Below are 23,521 nucleotides of genomic sequence, written 5' to 3' on the forward strand. Positions count from 1 at the left end.
ATATATTCAGAAGGGTGTTGGAGAGGAAGTTTTTTTTTTTTTTTTTTTTTTTTTTTTTTTTTAAAGACAGAATCTTGCTGTGTTGCCAGGCTGGAGTGCTGTGGCATGATTTTGGCTCACCGCATCCTCCAAGTGATTCTCCTGCCTCAGCCTCTCGAGTAGCTGTGATTACAGGCACGCGCCACCATGCCCAGCTAATTTTTGTATTTTTCGTACACACGGGGCTTCATCATGTTGGCCAGGATAGTCTCGATCTCCTGACCTCGTGATCTGCCCACCTTGGCCTCTCAAAGTGCTGGGATTACAGGCGTTAGCTACTGCGCCCCACTCAGGAAGATGTTTATAGAAGTCGTAGTCCCCCATTAAAGAAGTATGCAAGTCCCCTAATAAGGAGAATGTATTTGACATCTAGCTTTGCAGTTCTTTACCTGAGGTTTATTCATTGTTAGAAGTTTTTGGCCAGGCGCGGTGGCTCACACCTGTTATCCCAGCACTTTTGGGAGGCCGAGTCGGGTGGACCACAAGGTCAGGAGATCGAGACCATCCTGGCTAATAGGGTGAAACCCCATCTCTACTAAAAATACAAAAAAATTAGCTGGGCGTGGTGGCGGGCACCTGTGTTCCCAGCTACTCGGGAGGCTGAGGCGGGAGAATGGCGTGAACCCAGGAGGCAGAGCTTGCAGTGAGCCAAGATTGCGCCATGGCACTCCAGCCTGGGAGACAGAGCGAGACTCTATCTCAAAAAAAAAAGTTTTTCTGTGACTTAGTTCCAGGTGAAGGAAGGAAAAAAAAGGAAGCATAGCAGAAAAAACACTGCCAATGGGGAGTGTATTCCCCATGTGAATGGGTTGGAACCACTAGTTTTAGGGAGAGATTCCAGGAATCTCGTACCAGAATCAACTTATATATATGACTGAGAAAATTAGTGTTTATAATTGAAAATATATTATGTATCACTATGGTATGAGGTGACTGTTGAGTCAGAAGTCAACTTTAAGTGTTAAATTGCACTCAGAAGTTTCTTTGGTGTAGATAGATTGAGATCTAAGTTACTGACATTAAAATATGTAGAGACAAAGCTGGAGATGTGCAAAGTTCTATTCAAACAGTACTGACTTCTGGAATTCAGTGTCTACAGTATCTCTCAGAACTGAGGCGTAAGGCACAAGAATAGTGGAGTACTCTTTGCTTAATGAGAATGACTCCAAATAGCTATTTCTCAGTTCTACTGTTGTTGCTTTCAAAAATACAAGTGTTTGTTTTCAGACAGTTATTTAGATGATTGAGCAATTACTATGTGGTAGATATCATGGGATTCTAAAATTTGAGTTCCTTTAAAGCTTATAATCAAGAAAGAGATAAAAGTCTTCAAAAATACATGTATATGTCAGGTGGATACTGTAAATGCAGAGAGATACCAAAATCTGTGGCCGATCAAATGTAGGAGTGAAGTTTGATCATAAGGACAAGTATGAAGCCCAATATTAATTAAGAGGTTGTTTTTTTTTTTTTTTTTGGTTTCTTTGTTTTTGGAGAAATGGGCTTAAAACCATGATAATCTTAAATTTCACATGTGTTAAAAATGTCCTGGTGATGTGACTTTGCTGGTAAGGCATTTAGACAGGCTTAGGCAAAAAGCAGAGTGATTTAATTTTTATACTAAGGAAAAGTATGTTAGTAAAAGATACTTTATTTAATTTTTATACTAAGGAAAAGTATGTTAGTAAAAGATACTAGTAAAAGATAACGAGATAAAAGTATGTTAGTAAAAGATAACATGCCTTATGTTAAGGCATGGGGCCATTGGAAAAGAGTGAAGTAACAGTCTAAATTCCTACAAGCCTAAAACAAGGAGTCTTTTTGTTTTTATGCTTGAGATTGATTATTATTACTTCTGTAATACTGTTTTCACAGTTCTAAATGATTCAGTCCTCAGTTACATTAGTAAAAGGCAGAGGTTGGATATGAAAAGAACATTTATAATAAGAGAATCAGAATTAGTTGTATATGGGGTACCAAAATTCCTAATCATCTTTTATCTATTCCAATTTTAGAATGTATTTTATAGTGAAGGATTAACTCAGTGTCCAACCTAGTATCTGATACATACTACATTGTTTATTTCACTTTTTTTAACCAAATGACTCACAATAAAAGAAGTTTTTTTTTAGGTGCAGTACACACCTATAGGTATATGCAGGCAGATGAAATGCCACATAACAGTTTTGTTTAAAATTATATATTGCTGGTAACTTCATTTTTTTGTGGCAGTATTCATTAAAGTAATTTAAAAGCATATAAATATTTTAAAACCTTTTTTTTTTCTGAGACAGAATTTCACTCTTGTTGCCCAGGCTGGAGTGCAGTGGTGCAATCTCGGCTCACCACAACCTCTGCCTCCCGGGTTGAAGCAATTCTCTTGCCTCAGCCTCCAGAGTAGCTGGGACTACAGGCATGCACTACCACACCTGGCTAATTTTGTATTTTTAGTAGAAACAGGATTTCTCCATGGTGGTCAGGCTGGTCTCGAACTTCTGACCTCAGGTGAATCCGCCTTCCTTGGCCTCCCAAAGTGCTGGGATTACAGGTGTGGGCCACCGCGCCCTGCCAACACCTTTTTTAAAAAGCAAACTAAATATCAATAATCTCTTTAAAATTGAACTTTTATTTATTTTTTGAGATGGAGTTTTGCTCTTGTTGCCTAGGCTGGAGTGCAGTGGCACAGTCTCGGCTCACTGGAACTTCCACCTCCTGGGTTCAAGCGATTCTCGTGGCTCAGCCTCCCAAGTAGCTGGGATTACAGGCATGTGCCACCATGCCTGGCTAATTTTTTGTATTTAGTTAAGACGGGGTTTCACCATGTTGATCGGACTGCTCTTGAACTCCTGACCTCAGGTGATCAACCCACTTCAGCCCCCTAAAGTGCTGGGATTTTGGGTGTAAGCCACCACGCCCAGCCAAAATTGAACTTTTAAATGTAGGCATTATTTGTGTTAACTTAAATATTATTAATAATAATTTGAAGTTTATATTAAAGTAGTGACAGTAGTAAAATGAGCCCCATGTACACACCAAATAGCTTCAACATATTTCATTTCATAGCCAATCTAATTTAATGTCTTAACTCCTGTTACCCTCTCCCACCTCACTTGATTTTTTGGAAACATAATTTCTCTGTGTTAGACTTCTGCCTGATAATATACTAAAGGGGGAAAAAGTCATTAAGGTTTGCATTGTTATAACTATAAATTAGAGAATTAGAGATTTTCATTCATGTCATTGATATTGTAATAAATTTTAGATGTATGTTAGGAAACTATTTTTCAGTGACTTTTCAATGTATGTATCCATAGCCCTTATTTCTCATCTGATCATTCTCTGCTTGCTAGAAAATATTTACTTTTGAGTTTACCCCAGGTTCAACACAACTAAGTAATCATCTTTGAAATTAGTCATGTTAAAAGTTACTCTTCCTAGTGTCTCTCCACTTTTAGCAGTTTTAAATTTCTTCAGTTAGAAACTTTAAGGAGATAGAATCATATTGTACTTTAAGAAGAGTTTATAGTACAGTTTTGTCTTGGATTGGTAGTTTAGAATGCTGAAAGGAACTGTTGTTTTTGCTGGTCAGTGCTTAACAAAGCAGTGGAACTACCTGGTTTTCAGAGTTGTACAAATGAGAAGATGTTTTCCAGGTTTTCTGAAACCTTTTATAGTTTTTATTTGTACTATTTCATCAAACTTTTTATGTTTATGTGTGTGTATACTTCATCATGATGTAAAATGTATTGTATAGGTCATGGTCCAAAAAGTTTGAAAGCCATTGCTTGACTTTGGCCACTAATTGTGTTTTTTTTGTTGTTGTTAATGCTTAGCATTTAGTCATTGCCTACTACTTTCCAGATTCTTTCTACAGTCATGCTAAAGCGGACAGTGGTCTATAAAATAACTAAAGTAAAGGTCCTGACTTAATGATCTTCAAGACCTAGTTAGGAGAGAGATATATGTATAAAAATAATTGTAGGGCCGGGCGCGGTGGCTCACGCTTGTAATCCCAGCGCTTTGGGAGGCTGAGGCGGGCGGATCACGAGGTCAGGAGATGGAGACCACAGTGAAACCCCGTCTCTACTAAAAATACAAAAAATTTAGCCGGGCGTGGTGGCGGGCACCTGTAGTCCCAGCTACTCGGAGAGGCTGAGACAGGAGAATGGCGTGAACCTGGGAGGCAGAGCTTGCAGTGAGCTGAGATCGCGCCACTGCACTCCAGCCTGGGCAACAGAGCGAGACTCCGTCTCAAAAAAAAATAATAATAATAATAATTGTAATATTGTGAAGGAATTATTAGTAACATGAGCAAAGTATTGTGGGAACATGAGCTAGAGCAATGATCTGTGCCTGGGGAAACCAGGGAATGGCTACCTAAAGGACATAGTTTTGAATAGTCTTATTTTTGAATAGTCTTGAAGAGTGAAAAGTTTCATTGATTGCTTTGGAGAGAAAGCGTTCTCCAGACAGAGGGAAAAGTATGGAGAAAGATACCGTTGCTGAATTCTGAAATCATTCCCCATAAAACCATGCATGTAATTGCATTTCCCCTATTTCCAGTTCCTCAATCAGGAATTGGACGAGTTGTATTTTATCTTTTTACTTTCACAGAAGATATTTTTTTTTCTATGGCATTTTGTTCCCAATAGAAACTCTGGCTCAATACTCATTAGTTGAGGAGATGAGCAGGTGAGTTAAAATTGTGTATGTATAAAACCTGTTCTTTCCAAAATGTTTATTTCACAAATGTTAGTACAGTGTGTTAGCTAGAGAAACAGGGTACTATATTAGAGAACTAAAAACACAGGGGCTTAAATATAACTACTCCTCTTTCACTCCCAGGTAAGGGAGTTCAAACCTTTGGACAGCCTTACTCTTCTTAATGTATGGCTTCCAATACTAGTGGTTGCTCTTTTCAGCTAGCAGGGAGAAGATGCAAAGGGGGAGGATTTAAGGCAAGCCACTTCATTTTTAAGGCTATGATGTAGAAATCACACATCACCATCACTTCTAGCTGTATCTCATTGGCCAGAACCTACTCACATGACTACACTGAGCTGTAGAAGATACTGAGAAAGGTAATCTTTAGGTGGGTGGGCATGTGTCAACCTAAACTGGGGGGATGGTTGTTAATACTAGAGGACAAACAAAGTAGATACTGGGTGGATAGGGAGGGGCACATTTTCTGCCACAAACATTAAGGAATTTTTTAAAAAATAAACTACTCCTCTCATCCTAAGAAATTAGTGGCTTTTATTTTTCTGAACTTCCTTTCAGTTCTCCATATATATTCGTAATTTGTACACTTGTTATTACAGTGTTGGCATTTATTTACACAGCCTTCTCAGCTTGAATGTATTTGTCTGTATTATGAAAATAAAAGGATTAAATAAGAACCTAATATCTGGCACATAGTACCAACTAATAACATCTTTTCCTTTTTTTATTAAATAATTAAATAATTAGTTTTATGTGGCAGAAACCTGAGGCTCATCTAACCAGTGTACAGATATAAATACAACTACAAGGAGAAGAACGGGCTAGAGAGCTAGAGGAAAGTAATTTATGGTTGAACTTCAGAACATGAAGTTAGTCCCAAATTTACCCTATAAGTGTGCGTCCAAAAATTCTTTCAAGAATTCCCTAAAAGAAGGCCACCTCCCCCTTTTTTTAAGAGTTAGGGTCTGGCTCTTGTCCAGGCTATAGTGCAGTGGCACAGTTGATAGCTCATTGCAGCCTTGAACCCCTGGGTTTAGGCGATCCTCCTACCTCAGCCTCCTGAGTAGCTAGGACTGAAGGCATATGCCACCTCGCCCAGCTAAGTTTATATTTTTTGTGTGTGGAGATGGGATCTCATTATGTTGTCCAGGCTGATCTCGAACTCCTGGCCTCAAGTGATCTTTCCACCTCAGCTTTCCAAAGTGTTGGGATTACAGGTGTGAGCCACCATGCCTAGCAAGAAGCTCTTTCGAATGACATTGACACTTAGCAGCTATAGGTGGAAGGGAACAAGAGGCGTAGGATCAGAATTGAGTGCACTATGCTGTATTCTTCAGTAAATAAAATTCTTTGATTTATTTACAGCTCTCTTTGTCAAGCACACAGTCCTCCATTATAATTCTGTGGAAAATTAGTTTACCTTCCATCAGGGTTTCCCCAGCACCCCCAACTGGAATCTAATTCATCTAATCACTATTAACAGGTTAAAAAAAAATAAAGAAAAAGTAGGGAAATTATACAAGAAAGAAAATCTTTATGTGCTAAGGACAGAAGTAAATGAATGTATATGTTATTAATATAATTGAAAATAAATAACAGATCTAAGGCTTTGGTATAGGCTGTCTAATTTACATATAATGTTTAAATACACATAAACAGTCTCTTCTCTAGTGCTACTAGTACTTGCTGAGGTGGCTTTTGTATACGTTTGACTTTGCCTTCTTTATTTTATTTTATTTTTTTGAGACAGAGTCTTGCCTTGTCGCCCAGGATGGAGTACCATGGCTCAATCTTGGCTCACTGCAACCTCTGCCTCCTGGGTTCTAGTGATTCCCGTGTCTCAGCCTCCTGAGTAGCTGGGAACACAAGCATGTGCCATCACACCTGGCTAATTTTTGTATTTTTAGTAGAGATGGGGTCTCACAATGTTGGGCAGGCTCGTCTTGAATTCCTGGCCTCAAATGATCCACCTGCTTCATCCTCCCACAAAGTGCTGGGTTATAGGTGTGAGCCACCTTGCCCAGTTTGACATTTGCCTTCTTTAATGTTCATTTTTATCTTTTCAGATTTGTTTTTAAAAGTGTTGTTAAGTTATTTTATTTCTATTGGCCTAGTTTGGCCAATTTATTGACACATTATACATTAGATAATTGTATTTTCATTTTTCATACATTGAATGTTTACTTGCCTGTTATGTTCACTTTACTTCTGTGGCTTTTAAATTTTTGCATCATTGTACATTTTCACTACCTGCAAAGAAGGTTTCACTATCTTGGATGTTAATAAAGAAAACTTGTGATATAGTAGGTTGCAAAAAATCACACCTCTTACACTTCAGTATATTTTTTTTCTTTTTTTTTCTTTTAGACCATTCTCTATAAGTCAATATGTATTTTAGGATAAAAAAAGTATTCTTTTACTCAAGGCCTGTATTTATTAAGTTCAGGAAAATTTACACTGATTTAAGAGTACTTAAATTCTCAGTCTGCATTCGAGTTTGGTCAATCATCTTTCCGTACAGAGATTACATATTGCATTTGACTATCATATCTCTTTAATCTCCTTCATTCTGGACAGTTCCTCTTTCTTTGTCTTTCATGACATTGGCATTTTGAAAGACTATAAGCTAGTTATTTTATAGAATATATTTCTCAATTTGGGTTTTTCTGGTATTCACTTATCATTAGATCCAAATTATGCATTCCTTACTCTGCGTACCTGGCTGGAGAACTGTGTAGGTAATGATATATCTTCTAAAGTGTTTCGCAGCTGGAGCTCACATTGTCTGTCTGTCCCCATTAGTGATGCTACATTCAGTCACCAGGACATGGTGTCCGGTTTCTCCACTGTGATTTCTAGTTCATCTGTTACAGCTAAGAAGCAATTTGTGAGAAGACACTTTGAGTCTATGTAAATTATCCCTCAGCAAACTTCCCCTAGATTTAGTATCCATTGACGATTTTTTGCCCAAACCAGCGTTTTCTGTGATGACTGCATAATTATGGTTTTCTAATAACCTTACCAGTTGACACTCAGAGCTCTATCAGAGCCCTCCTCTGTGTGTCTGTTTCTGTCATCAGCACAGACTCAAGGGTTCCTGTTCTATTTACTGAGCGGTGATCCTTAACAGTCTTTATTTTTATGCTCAAATCAGATTTGGTCAATGGAAGCCCCTTCAAGTTGGCTCTCATGTCCTTTTGTTTTTCCTCTGTCCTTTTTGACATGCCTCCATATATATATATTTTCGTTTTAGCACAGAAAGATTGTTAGACTCATCTTCTATCTTCCCCATTGCAGCCTTAGAGCCTGCCATTTCTCAAAGGAGCTGTAGTTTATTAAAGTGTGGAGTAGTATTTAGAAGTCAGGATCTAGGTGCTAGGTGATTGTAAATTTAAAACCTCAGAGATGATGAGTTTACATTGGTTGATAAATAGCACATCAAAATACACACTGTCATAAATAAAAAAGATCTGCAGAGGGCCATTTTTTTTTTTTTGTATCACTATTTGTAAATCAAAGAACTGAAAACAACATGTACATCCTTGAGGCACATGAAACCATGGTGCATCTACAAAATGGAGTATATGCAGTTTCACAAAAAATAATGTGTCTACTACTGCAGAAATGATCTCCAGGATATAATGTGTATATAATATGCTACCATTTATTTAAGAGTGTTAAATATGTTAATGATTATTTATGAAAGGGGAATATAAACATTCTTATTCATAATTTGCTTATGTTAAAAAAGAAGAAAATAAAAAATTTTTGAATGGTTACTATAGGGGAAGAGAGGACATAGTGTAGAGGAGTCAAGTATGGAAGCTGAACTTCTGACCATAACTTGTTCTGTAGCTCCGAAGTTGGATCCAAGTAAATAAAGCAACGTAAAATCAAAATTAGTAAGAAAGCAGTCTCTATTTAAAAAAGCAAATGGTCCTAACTGTGCCAAATTGGTGGTCACACACAGATAAATTATTTTACCTGACTATAGCAGTTATTTGACTGTAGAAGTGAGTAGTCCTGAAAACAAAAAGAATTGCGTAGTCATCTTAACTTTAATAATCATTGTTTATGATAATGGTATTATTTTGAAACTATTAAAAATGAAATAAAGCAAATAAATAATTAGTGCCATTTGCAACCAACTCAACCCGAGTGATGACATGAACATACACTGGAAGTAAAAAGCTTGCAGTTTTGAATTTGAATTACATGAATTCTTAATGTAGTTTCTCTAAAAATACACACATCCTAGCTCAATCCATTGAAACATCCTAAATAAGGCAACCAGTCCAGTAGTAATAGGTTCACCGAGTACTTAGATTGCAACTTAGTTTCTAATTTATTATAAATAGAAGGGCTTTTTGATAAAATGGCTGGGTTACAGCCTCAGGCAAGAAATACACAAGATGAGCCTGGTACCATCCTGTGATACTAGAAAGGCAGGTAGGTTATCAAAGACTACTTCAGGTCTTGTCAGAAGGACTTAAGAGCTAATAAAGGGTTTCCTGTTGGCAAAAGATGGGAGAGTTTAGAAATCAACAAAGATGCTGACAGTGGATTAAAATTTATAAAATAAGTTCAAATCCATGAGTTCATAACGGGACTTAAAAAATTATTGGTCTACTTTGAAGGATGCTGGCGATTTAACTCATTTTGAAAACTGGTAAATAAGGAAAAGAAATAAAACCCCTTTTCTTCATGAACTGTACCTCAGAGTTAACAAATATAATGAGGGAAAGTTTCTCTTTATAGAAGTGTTCCACCTAGTAATGAAGAAAAGATGTTTTGGGTAACTGATTAATGATGTCACCATTTTACTGCCTCTGATTAATGGAGGAAGACATGATCATCAATGGCTGCTAAAAATACTAGGTATGAAGTGATGGGGAGCTTTATAGTGGATGGATAAGGCTGGCAGTACCTGAATCCACAGATTTATACTAAATCTCACACAAAAGAAAAAACAAAACATTAAATGCCATCTGGTAGAAGTCCACAACACCACGTATAAACTATTCTTGTCAAGAAGAACTGAATTTGAATCTGATGAAGCCTCTAGATATAATAGCCAGTTAATAAGAAATACAAGGGATAGAAAAATATGTTAAATGATAACACAAGGGTGCACTTAGCAAAATCTGGGAAGCAGAAAAGTGGAAGAAACAATTATGAGACTAAAGGAATAGACTGCTTGGATATTTAATATTCAGTGTACTTAATTTAATGTTTAATAATATTAAATGTCTGTAATATTAACAAAGTGATCTTTTAAGAGATATTAGTATTGCGGAATGTTTACAAATAGTTTCTTAGTTGAATCAAGATTGCTATGAGTTACTAATTGTGGAGCTGGGTGATAGATTCATGATAATTCATCATATTGCTCTATAGTTTATATTTGAAATTGTATATAAAAATAAACTTGAAAAGACACTTTAATTTGAATTACTATTTTATCTTTTAAATGTGGTATTTCTCCTTAATTTACCCTAAGAAAACACTATCATTTTATCACAGTACCTATTAACTGTGGTTTTTCTTTTGTGAATTGAGGAAAAGAATTCAGTGGGTTTATTTATTTATTCTGTGGGTGTATTATCTGAATTAAGAATTCAGTGTTTTTAGTAATCTACCTACCAATTTAATACTGTTATGCTCGTGAGATTTAATACACTTTAAGGTTAATTCAAGTGTTGTACATATATTTCAGTTTTATAAAAGATTAGTAATACTGGTTATTACCTAAAATAAAATATTAATTGGAGATCAGAGATTTAATAGCCAAATTTGTGAGTTTTACATAAAATATGTAAAACCGTGTCTCCTAGATCTCTTTGATTTACTTATTCAGTCATTCATCTCTCCGTGAAACATTGTACTTTTAATGTTTAACGTAAGAGCAGCAAAAAGCAATCCCAGCGCTCAAGGAACATAAGGTCTTAGGTAGGGTACCTGAAAACAAAAACACTACAGTGATTATTACATCGTTTGCTCGTAACCGAGATAGAGATGTATATTCAAGAAGTTTTGGGAGTGCTGAGGAAGTATACCTGATTTAACATTGGGTTGGGATAGAGTTGGCAGAGATTTGTTGGAGGAGTAGCTGTGAGGTGGGACTCAAAAAAATTACATAATAAAAAGAAAAGAGAAGGAATGGTACAAAGGCAGGAAGTGGAAAGAGTAAGTGGCTTTCAGAGAATTACATGTCGCTTGCCATAGCTTGAACTTAGGGATTTAAGTGAGCAACTAGTTGAAAATAGATTGGAGAATTAGAGAGAGATCCTTAAAGGTCTCATAGATGTTTGTTGAACTTTGTTGTTATAGAACAGAAGACTTAAAAAAGAAAGGCCACGATCAGCTTTTTATTTTAGAAAGAGCATTTGCAGCAGTAGGTGGAAATAAAATTACTTTATTAGGGAGAGGCTTTTCACCTATTTTAGCTCAAAGTTTTAAGTCTATAATTTTTTTTTCTGGCCCCATATATATTTTTCTTTCATTTTTAAAACTCTCTTTTTAAAAAAATCATGTAAAACATTCACGTAATTCCAAAACTGAAGACTCATTTCAATTGCTGTTCCATCTACTCTTCCCTCCCTCTCTCTTTAGGTGATCATTTTCGAATTAGTTGGGTTCTTCTGCCATTGTTATTTTTAAAAAAATACAAGTGAGGCCGGGCGCGGTGGCTCACGCTTGTAATCCCAGCACTTTGGGAGGCCGAGGAGGGCGGATCACGAGGTCAGGAGATCGAGACCACGGTGAAACCCCGTCTCTACTAAAAAAAAAATACAAAAAAAAAAAAAAAAAAAAAACAAGTGAATATATATAAATATTTTTATTTCTTATGCAAAAGAAACATTCTGTAAACATTTTGTATCTTTTTTCACTTAAACTGTATCTTGGATCATTCTATAGCCGTAAATAAGATATTCCTTACTCTTTTTGCATATTGTTTTTTTTTTTTTTTCGAGATGGAGTTTTGCTCTTGTTGCCCAGGCTGGAGTGCAATGACGTGATCTTGGCTCACCGCAACCTCTACCTCCAGGGTTCAAGTGATTCTCCTGCCTCAGCCTCCCAAGTAGCTAGGATCACAGGCATGCGCCACCACCCCCGGCCAGTTTTTTATTTTTAGTAGAGACGAGGTTTCTCCATGTTGTCAGACTGGTCTCGAACTCCCGACCTCAGGTCATCCACCCGCCTCTGCCTTCCAAAGTGCTGAGATTACAGGCGTGAGCCACTGCTCCCGGCTCTTTTTGCATATTCTTTATCCTACTAAAGAACAACTCAATAAAATAAATACTTTATTCAGTATTTCTAATACCCAAGGTAAAGACATTCTAACAATAAACCTGTGCAACTAGAGTAGCCTAACCTCGGGCTGTTGCTTTTATCTCCAGCCAGTACTACTGCCTAAAGAATATGAAAGGAAAGATTTCTATATTCATTTAAGAATTTTGATTTGTTAACAATCAGTTTTTACTAGCTATGCATTTGGAATGACTAATGACTAATAAGAATTACAGGCCCACGATAACCCCCACAATTCAGTCATTCATCTGTCTACTTTTCACATATTTATAGAGCACCCATCTGTGTGAGGCACTCTGCTAGGTACTGTGGAAAAAAATTGAGTTTCATAAATATCCATTGTGTCATAGATACAAATTTAAGACATCATGAGGTCTACTTGTTAACCTTACTGTGTATGATCTCTGCTTTCAAGATCTTCAGAGGAGATACTTTATTGCTACTAGCAGATTAATTTAATAGAACTCACATTCCTCAAAAGAAAGAGATACTCTTTTATTTGTTTGCTGAAGAATTCATTTAACAGCACTTTCTTCTAAGTGTTTTCTGACTACTGTATCAAACTTGGTTGTATCTTTAGTGCTCCCCATACATGGGAATCAGTTGTCTTAAACATAGCAAAGAATGATATTTATTCATTTATATAACTGTCTCAAGGTTAAATAGTTCTTTTAATGGTAAAGACTTCATCTCATCTCAGTCTGTCCCCAGTGCCTAACACATGATAGTTCTCAATAAAGTTTATTGAGTAAATGAAATATTTTGCTTACCTATTGTGTTAAGGGAAAAATAAAGTTGTATGTCAGGAAAAAAAATCTTCTAATATCCTTGCTAAAATTTCTCACAAGGGATGCAAGTAAAATATGGCCTTAAAAATTAAAATTTAATATGCTGTTTTTGGAACTCAAAACTATGTGACCAGAGAGGAGACATGATGGCAAAAATGATCTTCATAGCATACGCCTTTAAGAAGCAAATTTTAATTTACTGTTTCTATGAATACAACATTTATTCCATTAGATTGAAAAACACAACAATGCTTATCCATACTTTAAGCATTTATATATCTCACCTGTAGAATCAAAATTCTTCCTGCAAACTTTTACTCCTCTGTTTTTGTGCAGAAATTATTAAATTCTTGCTCTGGAAAAAGAGAATTACTGTGTCGTCTTAGAGTAATACCTCCATCTGGTGGCATTTTAGAAAATTACAGAAGAGGACAGGAAGCTTGTATTTTCTTGTGTATCTATAAACTATATTACCTGTGGTTTCTCATAAAGCCAAATGAAATTACATCAAAAGCGGAGTCAACCATATGTACCAGAAATTTAATGCCCTAGTTTTCAACATATAAACAAATGACCTTGGGGATAATTATATAATCAACTGTTTAGTCCAGACCATTTCTGCTCTATCTTGGACTAAAAATTAGAAGTGGAAAAAAGGATAGTTTATGAAATGTTAGTTGCTTTTTTATGTATGTGTGTACACGTTAGGAAATATGAGAATTTGCTATTTCAGATTTATTGCTACAGATCCACGAAGAACTTATTAATAAGTGATTTTCTCAGACAAGCAGTGTTACTGATTTTTTTAAATAAATTATATTTTATCATAGCTCAGTAATAATAAATTATATTCTCCTGGAGTGACAGAGATGGAAACTTGAAAACAAGCAGAAACTACAAATGAATTTCTGCCTGTTACTGTAAGCATTTTTTTTTAACACATTTAATCTTTTCTTCACACATTTCTTACTTTATTATTGCTAGAGCTTTATAAAGGTAGGTACCATGCCATTAATTTCTTGACTTCTCAGAGTTTCTAACCCAGGATTTTGTACTTAGTAGATTTTGCATATTGTCTTAGAAGAAGATTACAATCTTATTGCTTATGTTTTAGCCATGATCTATAAAATATCATAAATCTATCAAGTATGTAATAATCTATCACGTATAAATAAATTATCAACTATGGCAGTTGTTACTATAGATTAAATCAATTCCTTTTTCTATTTTTTTGGCCAAAGATAGTTGAAATATTAAGTATGAAGTAAAATTTAATGATTTGGGGCTTTCTGCTGACGTCTAAGAAAAATTAAATTCCTAATGAATTTTGTTTGAAATTGTTTATTTTCAAATTATAGCCAGTCGGATGATGATTCTGGGTCAGCTTCAGGCTCTGGATCTGGTTCGAGTTCTGGAAGCAGTAGTGATGGAAGCAGTAGCCAGTCAGGTAGCAGTGACTCTGACTCCGGATCTGAATCAGGCAGTCAGTCAGAGTCTGAGTCAGACACTTCCCGAGAAAACAAAGTTCAAGCAAAACCACCGAAAGTTGATGGAGCTGAGGTAATCAATAAAATACCCAATGAAAGGTAGATTGCTTGTATTACTTTGGGAAAATTTAGAGGATTGGTTTGTACCATTCTTAATCTAGCTTTTAGAGAAGACAACATTTTAAATTAAAATTTACTTTTAGTGATTCTCACATTAATGGTGGTACACCTGTGGACTAACTGGCTTGGAATAGATGCGTTTTTAAACCAGAAAACACAAAGTGTAAATTACACGCAGGCAAATAAAACATTTTCTGCCTCTTAGGCAGAAATTGAGTTTCATAAATATCCATTGTGTCATAGATACAAATTTAAGACTTTGTGAGGTCTACTTGTTAACCTTAATGTGTATGATCTCTGCTTTCAAGATCTTCAAAGGAGATACTTTATCGCTACTAGCAGAATAATTTAATGGAACTCAGATTCCTCAAAGATAATGATAGAATAGGGTAAGGGGCTATTCTGTTTGAAAAAAACTACAAGAGATACAAAAACTTGTCTATACTTCGTGGTAGTATACAGTGTTACTCAGAGTACCAGTCTGTGATGAGATAAGATCTTGAGGGCCAGAATATACATCGACACACAGCTTCCTTCATAGAGGAAAATGTTGCTACCGTCCCCCCCCCCCAATCTGAACTAAAACAATGTGCCTAGTGACATCGTTGATGTATATTCTGACTCAGCCTCTTCACCTCACACTGATAAAATAGGTAACTACACTATGAGTAGCACTAATACAGTGTATTATCACTTCGTTGTTTAAAATAATGCTCTTAACATCAAGAGGATATTGATTAATATTGTCTGTGGAACTCAACACACCATTTTTTTTATACATAACTAAAGCTCAGCATTTTAATTATATTGCAATGATAATTGTGTTACATATAGGTAAGGAATATAGTCTTTATTACTTTGAGGCAGTAAAGATGGTGGTACAGTTTTTCAATAAATTAACCTTTTTTTTGCAGTTTTCTTAATACTTCTTCATTCACTGGTTTATATTTCTATTATAGTTTTGGAAATCTAGTCCTAGTATTCTGGCCGTTCAGAGATCTGCAATCCTCAAGAAGCAGCAACAGCAGCAGCAACAACAACAACATCAAGCCTCATCTAATAGTGGATCAGAAGAGGTGCATTTTCATCATAGGCTATTATTTTAAAAGTGGACATGCTGCTGAATCACTTAACTAGTATTTGTGAAATTACTAAAAATAAGTGCTTTGAAAGAATAAGTAGGAAATACTTTAAGTGTGTATATCAAAATCTTGAAATACAGATTTTGCATTATCCAATAATTCCAATTTTAGGGATTAATCCAGAATAAGCAGTGGGACATTTGTGTGCATTTGCTCATCACAGCAAAATTAGAAATAAACTAAATGTGGGAGGTAAATGGGATATGCACCTACATGGATATATCCTTATACATGTATGAATGAAGGAATATTATACCATTAGATCATATTTGTACGAAATAATAACAGAAATCTCAACATAATATTTTTGAAAGAGTAGATGGCCACTATAAACAATGTAGTTTCTGTGTTTGTGCAAGCATGCATACATGTATGTTTGCACAAAAACATTCAGGAAAAATTATAATAAAATGGTGAAGAAAAATTCAAAATTTGGCATGTTGGCACCTAAGATTTCTTGTTTTGGCTATACTAGACAACAATAATGGTCTCCAGTGAGGGTAGATTTTAAGGTTTTATAAAAAATGCTGACATTTTGCTATTTACTTAATTTCACTGGCTATATTAATTTGCAATAAAAATGTTACTACTTTCAGCTAGTTAACATAAAACTACGTTGAAAAAAGGCTTCACAAGTGCTGTTATTCGTAAAGTGAATGTTAAATAGTATAGCAAATAAAAATTTGATATGGTTAAATTCTAATCATTAGTGGATGATACTGACTTTATTTTTTTTCTACAGGATTCCTCTAGCAGTGAAGATTCCGATGACTCATCAAGTGAAGTCAAAAGGAAAAAGCATAAAGAGTACGTCATTTTGTACAACTGACTTCTTATTTTAGAAAAATCCTGATTATTTCCTATTTCTTTCTTTATGAAAATTGTTGCCAAAAGGAGACTCTTCTAAATTCTTAGTTCATGGCATTTTATAAAGTTAAGTTACACCATTACACAGTTTAAGGATAAATCTTTAACATTTATCTTTCTGGGACCACCTGAGGGTATTATGCCATTTCTTTATCTCCTGTAACTCCCCCTATATATTTTTAAACTTTAATGATCTCCTTAGTTGTAATATCAGAAAATCTTAATAACTTGGGAATATAGGAGTATAGGGATGACAGGGTGACTGATTTTGGATGATTCTTATAATTGTGTTAATAGCTATCCTTACTATTCAGCTGCATGTGAAATTTACTTCAGACCGTAGAACTCATTTTAGAAACTCACTGTAATTTCCTAAAGATCTTGACCCAGAAAGTATTAAGAATACTTCAAATTCTCAATCCATGTTTATTTTAATGGTTTGGAAACATTATTCCATTTTCTTGTCTTTTATTTTTCTATTTGCCTTTGATATTCTGCATATTAGATTTGTTACTTATTTTTCCCAAAAGATTCATGCATTTTTAATGCGAAGATTCGTATCTTTTATTAGTCTGTTCTGTGTTTTATTCTGAAAATTCAATCATTTATCTTTGGATTTTTTTTTCCTTTCTCTTTTTACAAATCTCTCTGGTCCTCGTATTAATAGATGTATATTGGATCATCCGGTTTTTTTTTTCCATTATAAAAATATACAACGGAGACTTTTTTTCAGTATGCAAGCCCTGAAAAGATCTCAAAGTAAAAAATTTACTTCTACTATGTTTTTATCATAAGCAGATTTTATCATATATGCTTGTTTATGTAGCCTTCATCGTAGTTAAACAATTGGTGCAAAAGATACAGAGCAACGAAGCAGAAGCATAGCTGAAATAGGATATAGTGTATTTGTAAGAATTCAATATGTGCCTTTCATTTGAACTTCTTATGATAGCAAAATATTAACATCCATTCTTTTTCTCTACATATTGATTGGAATGAAATAGACTTAATTGACTAAAAATAATAATACAGGTAAGATACTCAGATTGAATATTTGAGATGGTACTACTGTTGCTCTTTTTTTTTTTTTTTTTTACATTTTTCTGTGTTTCTTAATGAACGTGCACTGTTTAAAAAATCAGTTTAAAAAGGTGTTTTTCAAAATCACAGCCTCTTGAGAATAAAAATGGCATGGATTAGTATCTCTTGAGAGGGCAAGTAGAATAATTTTACAAGATTTTCATCTATAATGAAAATTAAAATAATCATTTATTTGCTGTTCACTGATGTATAACTAAGTGATTAACAAAACTAGAGTTGTGAGAGAAATCTATGAAGAATATTTTCCAGAGTGTTTTTATTTTATAAATATTTCCATTTTTAGCATGAGTAAAAGCAGCAGTATTTTTGATAATGAATATAGTTTGGTTGATTTGATCATCTTTGTATTAGGGATAAAATTTGCCATATAAGTACAAATAAAAATACTTTATAAATTTTTTCTACAGTGAAGATTGGCAAATGTCTGGGTCAGGATCTCCATCTCAGTCTGGTTCGGATTCAGAATCTGAAGAAGAGAGAGATAAAAGCAGTTGCGATGAAACAGAATCTGATTATGAGCCAAAAAACAAAGTCAAAAGCAGAAAACCTCAAAATAGGTATGGTCTCAGGTTGGTGCTGAAAATTTATTGTGGAAAGTATTCATTCTTTTTGTATATAGTCAAATCTTGTTTTTTTTTTTTCTCCTTGCGCTTTCCTAGATCTAAGTCAAAAAATGGAAAGAAGATTCTTGGACAAAAAAAGAGACAGCTTGATTCATCTGAGGAGGATGATGATGAAGAAGATTATGATAATGATAAAAGAAGTTCTCGTCGCCAAGCAACTGTTAATGTTAGCTATAAGGAGGATGAAGAAATGAAAACAGATTCTGATGACCTACTGGAAGTCTGTGGAGAGGATGTTCCTCAACCTGAGGAAGAGGAATTTGAAACCATAGAAAGATTTATGGATTGTCGGATTGGGAGAAAAGGAGGTAGTTTTTAAAAAACCATTTATTGTTGGTTATTTAAATAATATTTACAGGAGTAAAGGGCTGGGCACAGTGGATCACCCGTCTAATCCCAGTACTTTGGGAGGCTAAGGCGGATGGATCACCTGAGGTCAGGAGTTCTAGACCAGCCTGGCCAACATGGCAAAACCCCGTCTCTACTAAAAATACAAAAGATTAGCTAGGTGAGGTGATGTGCGCCTGTAGTCCCAGCTACTTGGGAAGCTGAGGCAAGGGAATTGCTTGAACCCACGAGGCTGAGGTTGCAGTGAGCTGAGATTGCGCCACTGCACTCCAGCATGAGTGACAGAGCGAAACTCCATCTCAAAAAAAAAAAAAAAAAAGGTGAAGTATTTAAGATTTTTCTACAATGTTGAAAGCTAAGAGGGTGGATTTTTTGTTGTTGTTTTACTTATGTTTTATAAAGCATAATTTGCTTAGCCTGAGTATCTTCTTAATAACCACCTGACCACATTTCTTTTTTTTGTTTGTTTGTTTTTTTTTTTTTTTGAGACGGAATCTCGTTCTGTTGTCCAGGCTGGAGTGCAGTGGTGCGATCTCAGCTCACTGCAAGCTCCGCCTCCCAGGTTCACACCATTCTCCTGCCTCAGCCTCCCGAGTAGCTGGGACTACAGGTGCCTGCCAGGACGCCCAGCTGATTTTTTGTATTTTTAGTAGAGATGGGGTTTCACTGTGTTAGCCAGGATGGTCTTGATCTCCTGACCTCGTGATCCGCCCACCTCGGCCTCCCAAATTGCTGGGATTACAGGCGTGAGCCACCGTGCTGGGCCTCCACCTGACCACATTTCATATATTGTGGATAATTATAGAATAATGCTGTGGGATCTCAGGTGGACCTCTGTCTTTTTATTTTTTCTAATTTGAAAAAGGAGGGGATTATATTAGATAATTCTGAAATTCTGAGTTTTATTTATGAACAATGGAATTTCCCATAAGTTTCTATACCCCTGATACTTTATTTAAAAGAGTATATATTTTTGTACTCATATTTTTGAAATTTTGAGTTGAAATATAATCCTACAACAGAATTAATTACATGGAAGGATCTTGTGCTTTTGTTTTCAGCTACTGGTGCTACTACAACCATCTATGCAGTTGAAGCAGATGGTGACCCAAATGCAGGCTTTGAAAAAAACAAAGAACCAGGAGAGATTCAGTATTTAATTAAATGGAAAGGATGGTCCCATATCCACAACACTTGGGAGACAGAAGAAACCCTCAAGCAGCAGAATGTTAGAGGAATGAAAAAATTGGATAATTATAAGAAAAAAGATCAGGAAACAAAAAGATGGTAAGTATGCTGTATGTCATATACTTTTTTTAATAGTTCAAAGATTACTAAGCCTTTATGTTGATAAAGAATACATAGTAACATTAAATGATAGCCTAAAATAACTATAGACTTTATAATACAGTTGGCTGTCTTTGTCCACAGCTTCTCTATCCTTGGTTTCAACCAACCATGGATTGAAAGTATTCGGAGGGGAAAAAAAACAACAATAATACAAATTAAAAACAATACAATGTAACAACTATTTGCACTGCATTTACATTGTAAATGTAAAATTAGGTACTGTAAGACCATCTAGAGATGGTTTAAAGTATAGGGGAGGATGTGTGTGGGTTATGTTTTAAGTACCATGCCATTTCATATAAGGGACTTAAGCATCCTCAGATTCTGGTATCTGTAGAGGATCCTGAACCAATCCCCTGCAGGTACTGAGGGATTATTTTATTCCATCTCAAGGTAAAACTACTAGGGGTATACCTATCTAAACCTATCCTTGGTAACAGTCACATAGAATGTGTCTCATTATAAATTATAAATTTTTAGTTAAAAATTAATGATGCTTTATTCCTGTTTGAGTTTCTTTATTACTCAAACTTGGCCCACACAGTGGCAAAATGGGAGATTTTGTGCTACAAATAGTGTTGGGGATGGGGGAGTGACAGGTTATTTATGGGAGATTTTTAAGTCTATTCCTGGATTAATAATTTTTCAGGTTGAAAAATGCCTCTCCAGAAGATGTGGAATATTATAATTGCCAGCAAGAACTTACAGATGATCTACATAAACAGTATCAAATAGTGGAACGTATAATTGGTTAGTCATAAATGATTCTGGTTAAAAAACTTTCTTTTTATGCTTGAAATAATCTGAAAAAAGTCAAGTTTGCCACTTATATATCAAACACAGTAGCTTGCTCTTACTAAAACAGTATTGTAAACTAGATAGCTAAATTTTACTTGTGTAGCCTTTACTGAGAATTATGTATCCGATGATTAAATGTAAAAAAATAAATAAATAAAAAATAAGTAAATGCCTGATTCTCTCACAGCTCATTCCAATCAAAAGTCAGCAGCTGGTTATCCTGATTATTACTGCAAATGGCAGGGCCTTCCATACTCAGAGTGCAGCTGGGAAGATGGAGCTCTCATTTCCAAAAAGTTTCAAGCATGCATTGATGAGTATTTTAGCAGGAACCAATCAAAAACCACTCCTTTTAAAGATTGCAAAGTGAGTATTGTCTAACATTTTAAATTATTAAAAATATATTTATGCATTATAAATATTTACAAGCCTAAATACAAGAGTTGGATCCTGATTTCAGATAGACTAAGGGAGAATATTTCTTGGATAATAGGTCTTACAGGAAGTGAACTTCCCACAATTGCTGTGTGTTTTTTAGTTTTAGTTTTATAATTTTTTATTTCAAACTTTCTCTTTTAAAAAAATTGTAAATGATGTTTTCGTCAATGTATCGTCTTAAGTGTTAGCTTTTATCTTATTGAGCATCACTATGTCAGAAAGATAAGTTGGTTATGGTGATTGTCAGGAAGGGTTGGGAGACTAAACAGAAGAAAACCCTTGGAAACGAGATATGCTCAATTTTAAAGATAGTGGATATTTTCTTAGAAGGTAGAGAAAAAGGAGAGTGATATCGGAAAGTATCCAGAACTACCTTGCACAATACTTTCTGCATCCTTGTAACTTACCCAGAGTTACTAGTGATGTGTTGAGATCTATGGACTACTAGACTTTATTTCCTTATTACAAGAATTACATTTTTCATAGGGATAACTTGGAATTGAGAAATTGAGTGGTAAGCTAAGCCAGTTTTATGCTTGTTTGTAGCTTAAGGCTGGAGCGATGGTTTTGAACAATTTAACATAGGTTTTGCTTGTGAAATACATGAGACTCATATTTTGGCAGGAAGTTAATTTTCTCTAAATTTTTGTTTAAAAAAGAAGGCAAAATATTTCACTGTTCATTTTAGTAGAGTAGTAGAAAACAGTATTGACTGAATCCTCAGATACATTTTGAGTAATGGAATCTCTGAGCTTGATGATTAGAGATGAAATTTAAGAATTTATGGTAAAGCTGAGGCTTTCATCTTTTAGTATAATTTCTTATATTTAATAATTCTACATAATAATGTTAATTTCTACTGAAGGTATTAAAACAAAGGCCAAGGTTTGTAGCCCTGAAGAAGCAGCCATCCTATATTGGAGGACATGAGGGCTTAGAATTAAGAGATTATCAACTAAATGGTTTAAATTGGCTTGCTCATTCTTGGTGCAAGTAAGTATATTTTGAATCATCTATTTGATTTGACAGAGTAAGAATTTTACCAATACAGGATTCAGAAAAGATTTCCATTTACATAAAGGATAAGACTCTTTGGCAGTTTATATGCTAGTCTTTTTATTTCCTAGTTTATATAAACAATACTTACTACATACTAGGAAGAAAATCCAGTGGAGTTGGAGTTTAACTTGATTGTTGACTTTTTAAAATATGTTTTTATTCAGTTTAAAAATCAAAATGCATATCCGTTCTCATCCCATGCTATTCCTGGAATATTTCTCTTTTTCCTAGTTATTTTAACATCCATTTACTCTTCTACATTTTTTTTCTTTCTGTGGCCCCCACTCTACTTTTGTGAATCTCGATTGCAATTTAGCTATAGTGTTTTTTTAAGTGTATGTACTTCCTATACACTTTTTACTTATTTAATATATCTGGACTCTACTACTAGTAGATGAATTGCATTATTGGCTTCATAATTGATTAAACATAATACTAAATTAATCTTTAAGCCTCTTCTGGCCCAAAACGGTCATCTCCTTTTACTTTTCTTACAGCATTAATGATTAAGTCTTTAGCCAGATACCTTTACATTTATTATTTGTAGTTAATAAAAGTGGTATATTCTGTATAATACCTATCAGATTAATTTTATTTAACTTCATGTAAACATATACACGATGTAAAAAGGTTTCTTTGTATATTTGAATATTTCCTTGCATGCTAATTTTTTTTTAACTTTGTAGAGGAAATAGTTGCATACTCGCTGATGAAATGGGCCTTGGAAAAACAATACAGACGATCTCATTTCTGAATTATTTGTTTCATGAACATCAATTATATGGACCTTTTTTATTGGTAGTACCGCTCTCCACTCTTACTTCCTGGCAAAGGGAAATTCAGACATGGGCTTCTCAAATGAATGCTGTGGTTTATTTAGGTGATATAAACAGCAGAAACATGGTAAGTTGTTTCCCTGTAAATGTAGAAATCAGAATATACTTGTCTTTGAGATCAAGTGTTTTTTATTGTTGTTGTTGTTGTTGTTTTGAGATGGGGTTTCACTCTGTCTCCCAGGCTGGAGTGCAGTGGTATGATCTTGGCTCACTGCAACTGGGACCACAGGAGCACGCCACCACTCCTGGCTAATTTTTTGTATTTTTTGGTGGAGACAGGGTTTTGCTGTGTTGCCCGGGCTGGTCTTGAACTGAGCTCAAGTGATCTGCCTCCCTTGGCCTCCCAAAGTGTTGGGATTACAGTCATGAACCACCGTTCTTGGCCTAACGAGGATGAGGGGTTTTGTTTTGTTTTGGTCTGTATAACAATCTTTGTTTCTGGCATAGAAATTGCCACAAATAAGTTCTCAGTACATGTTTAATTGACTATAA

The 23,521-nt window shown here is 35.0% G+C and overlaps 1 protein-coding gene across 2 annotated transcripts in view; it reads left to right on the forward strand.

The window, feature by feature from the left end:
- Positions 1-23,521, forward strand: part of CHD1 (chromodomain helicase DNA binding protein 1) — a 74,858-nt gene that overhangs the window by 10,283 nt on the left and 41,054 nt on the right. For both annotated transcript variants that reach the window (XM_032156754.1, XM_032156755.1), the window contains exons 3-12: positions 14,219-14,420; positions 15,427-15,543; positions 16,352-16,416; positions 17,985-18,134; positions 18,237-18,508; positions 19,610-19,835; positions 20,548-20,648; positions 20,884-21,062; positions 22,000-22,127; positions 22,880-23,096. In XM_032156754.1, coding sequence (XP_032012645.1) covers positions 14,219-14,420; positions 15,427-15,543; positions 16,352-16,416; positions 17,985-18,134; positions 18,237-18,508; positions 19,610-19,835; positions 20,548-20,648; positions 20,884-21,062; positions 22,000-22,127; positions 22,880-23,096 — 1,657 coding nt within the window. The remainder of the gene's footprint in view (positions 1-14,218; positions 14,421-15,426; positions 15,544-16,351; positions 16,417-17,984; positions 18,135-18,236; positions 18,509-19,609; positions 19,836-20,547; positions 20,649-20,883; positions 21,063-21,999; positions 22,128-22,879; positions 23,097-23,521) is intronic.

The sequence above is a fragment of the Hylobates moloch genome, unplaced genomic scaffold (genome assembly GCF_009828535.3).
Source record: "Hylobates moloch isolate HMO894 unplaced genomic scaffold, HMol_V3 SCAFFOLD_6, whole genome shotgun sequence".
NCBI lineage: Eukaryota > Metazoa > Chordata > Mammalia > Primates > Hylobatidae > Hylobates > Hylobates moloch.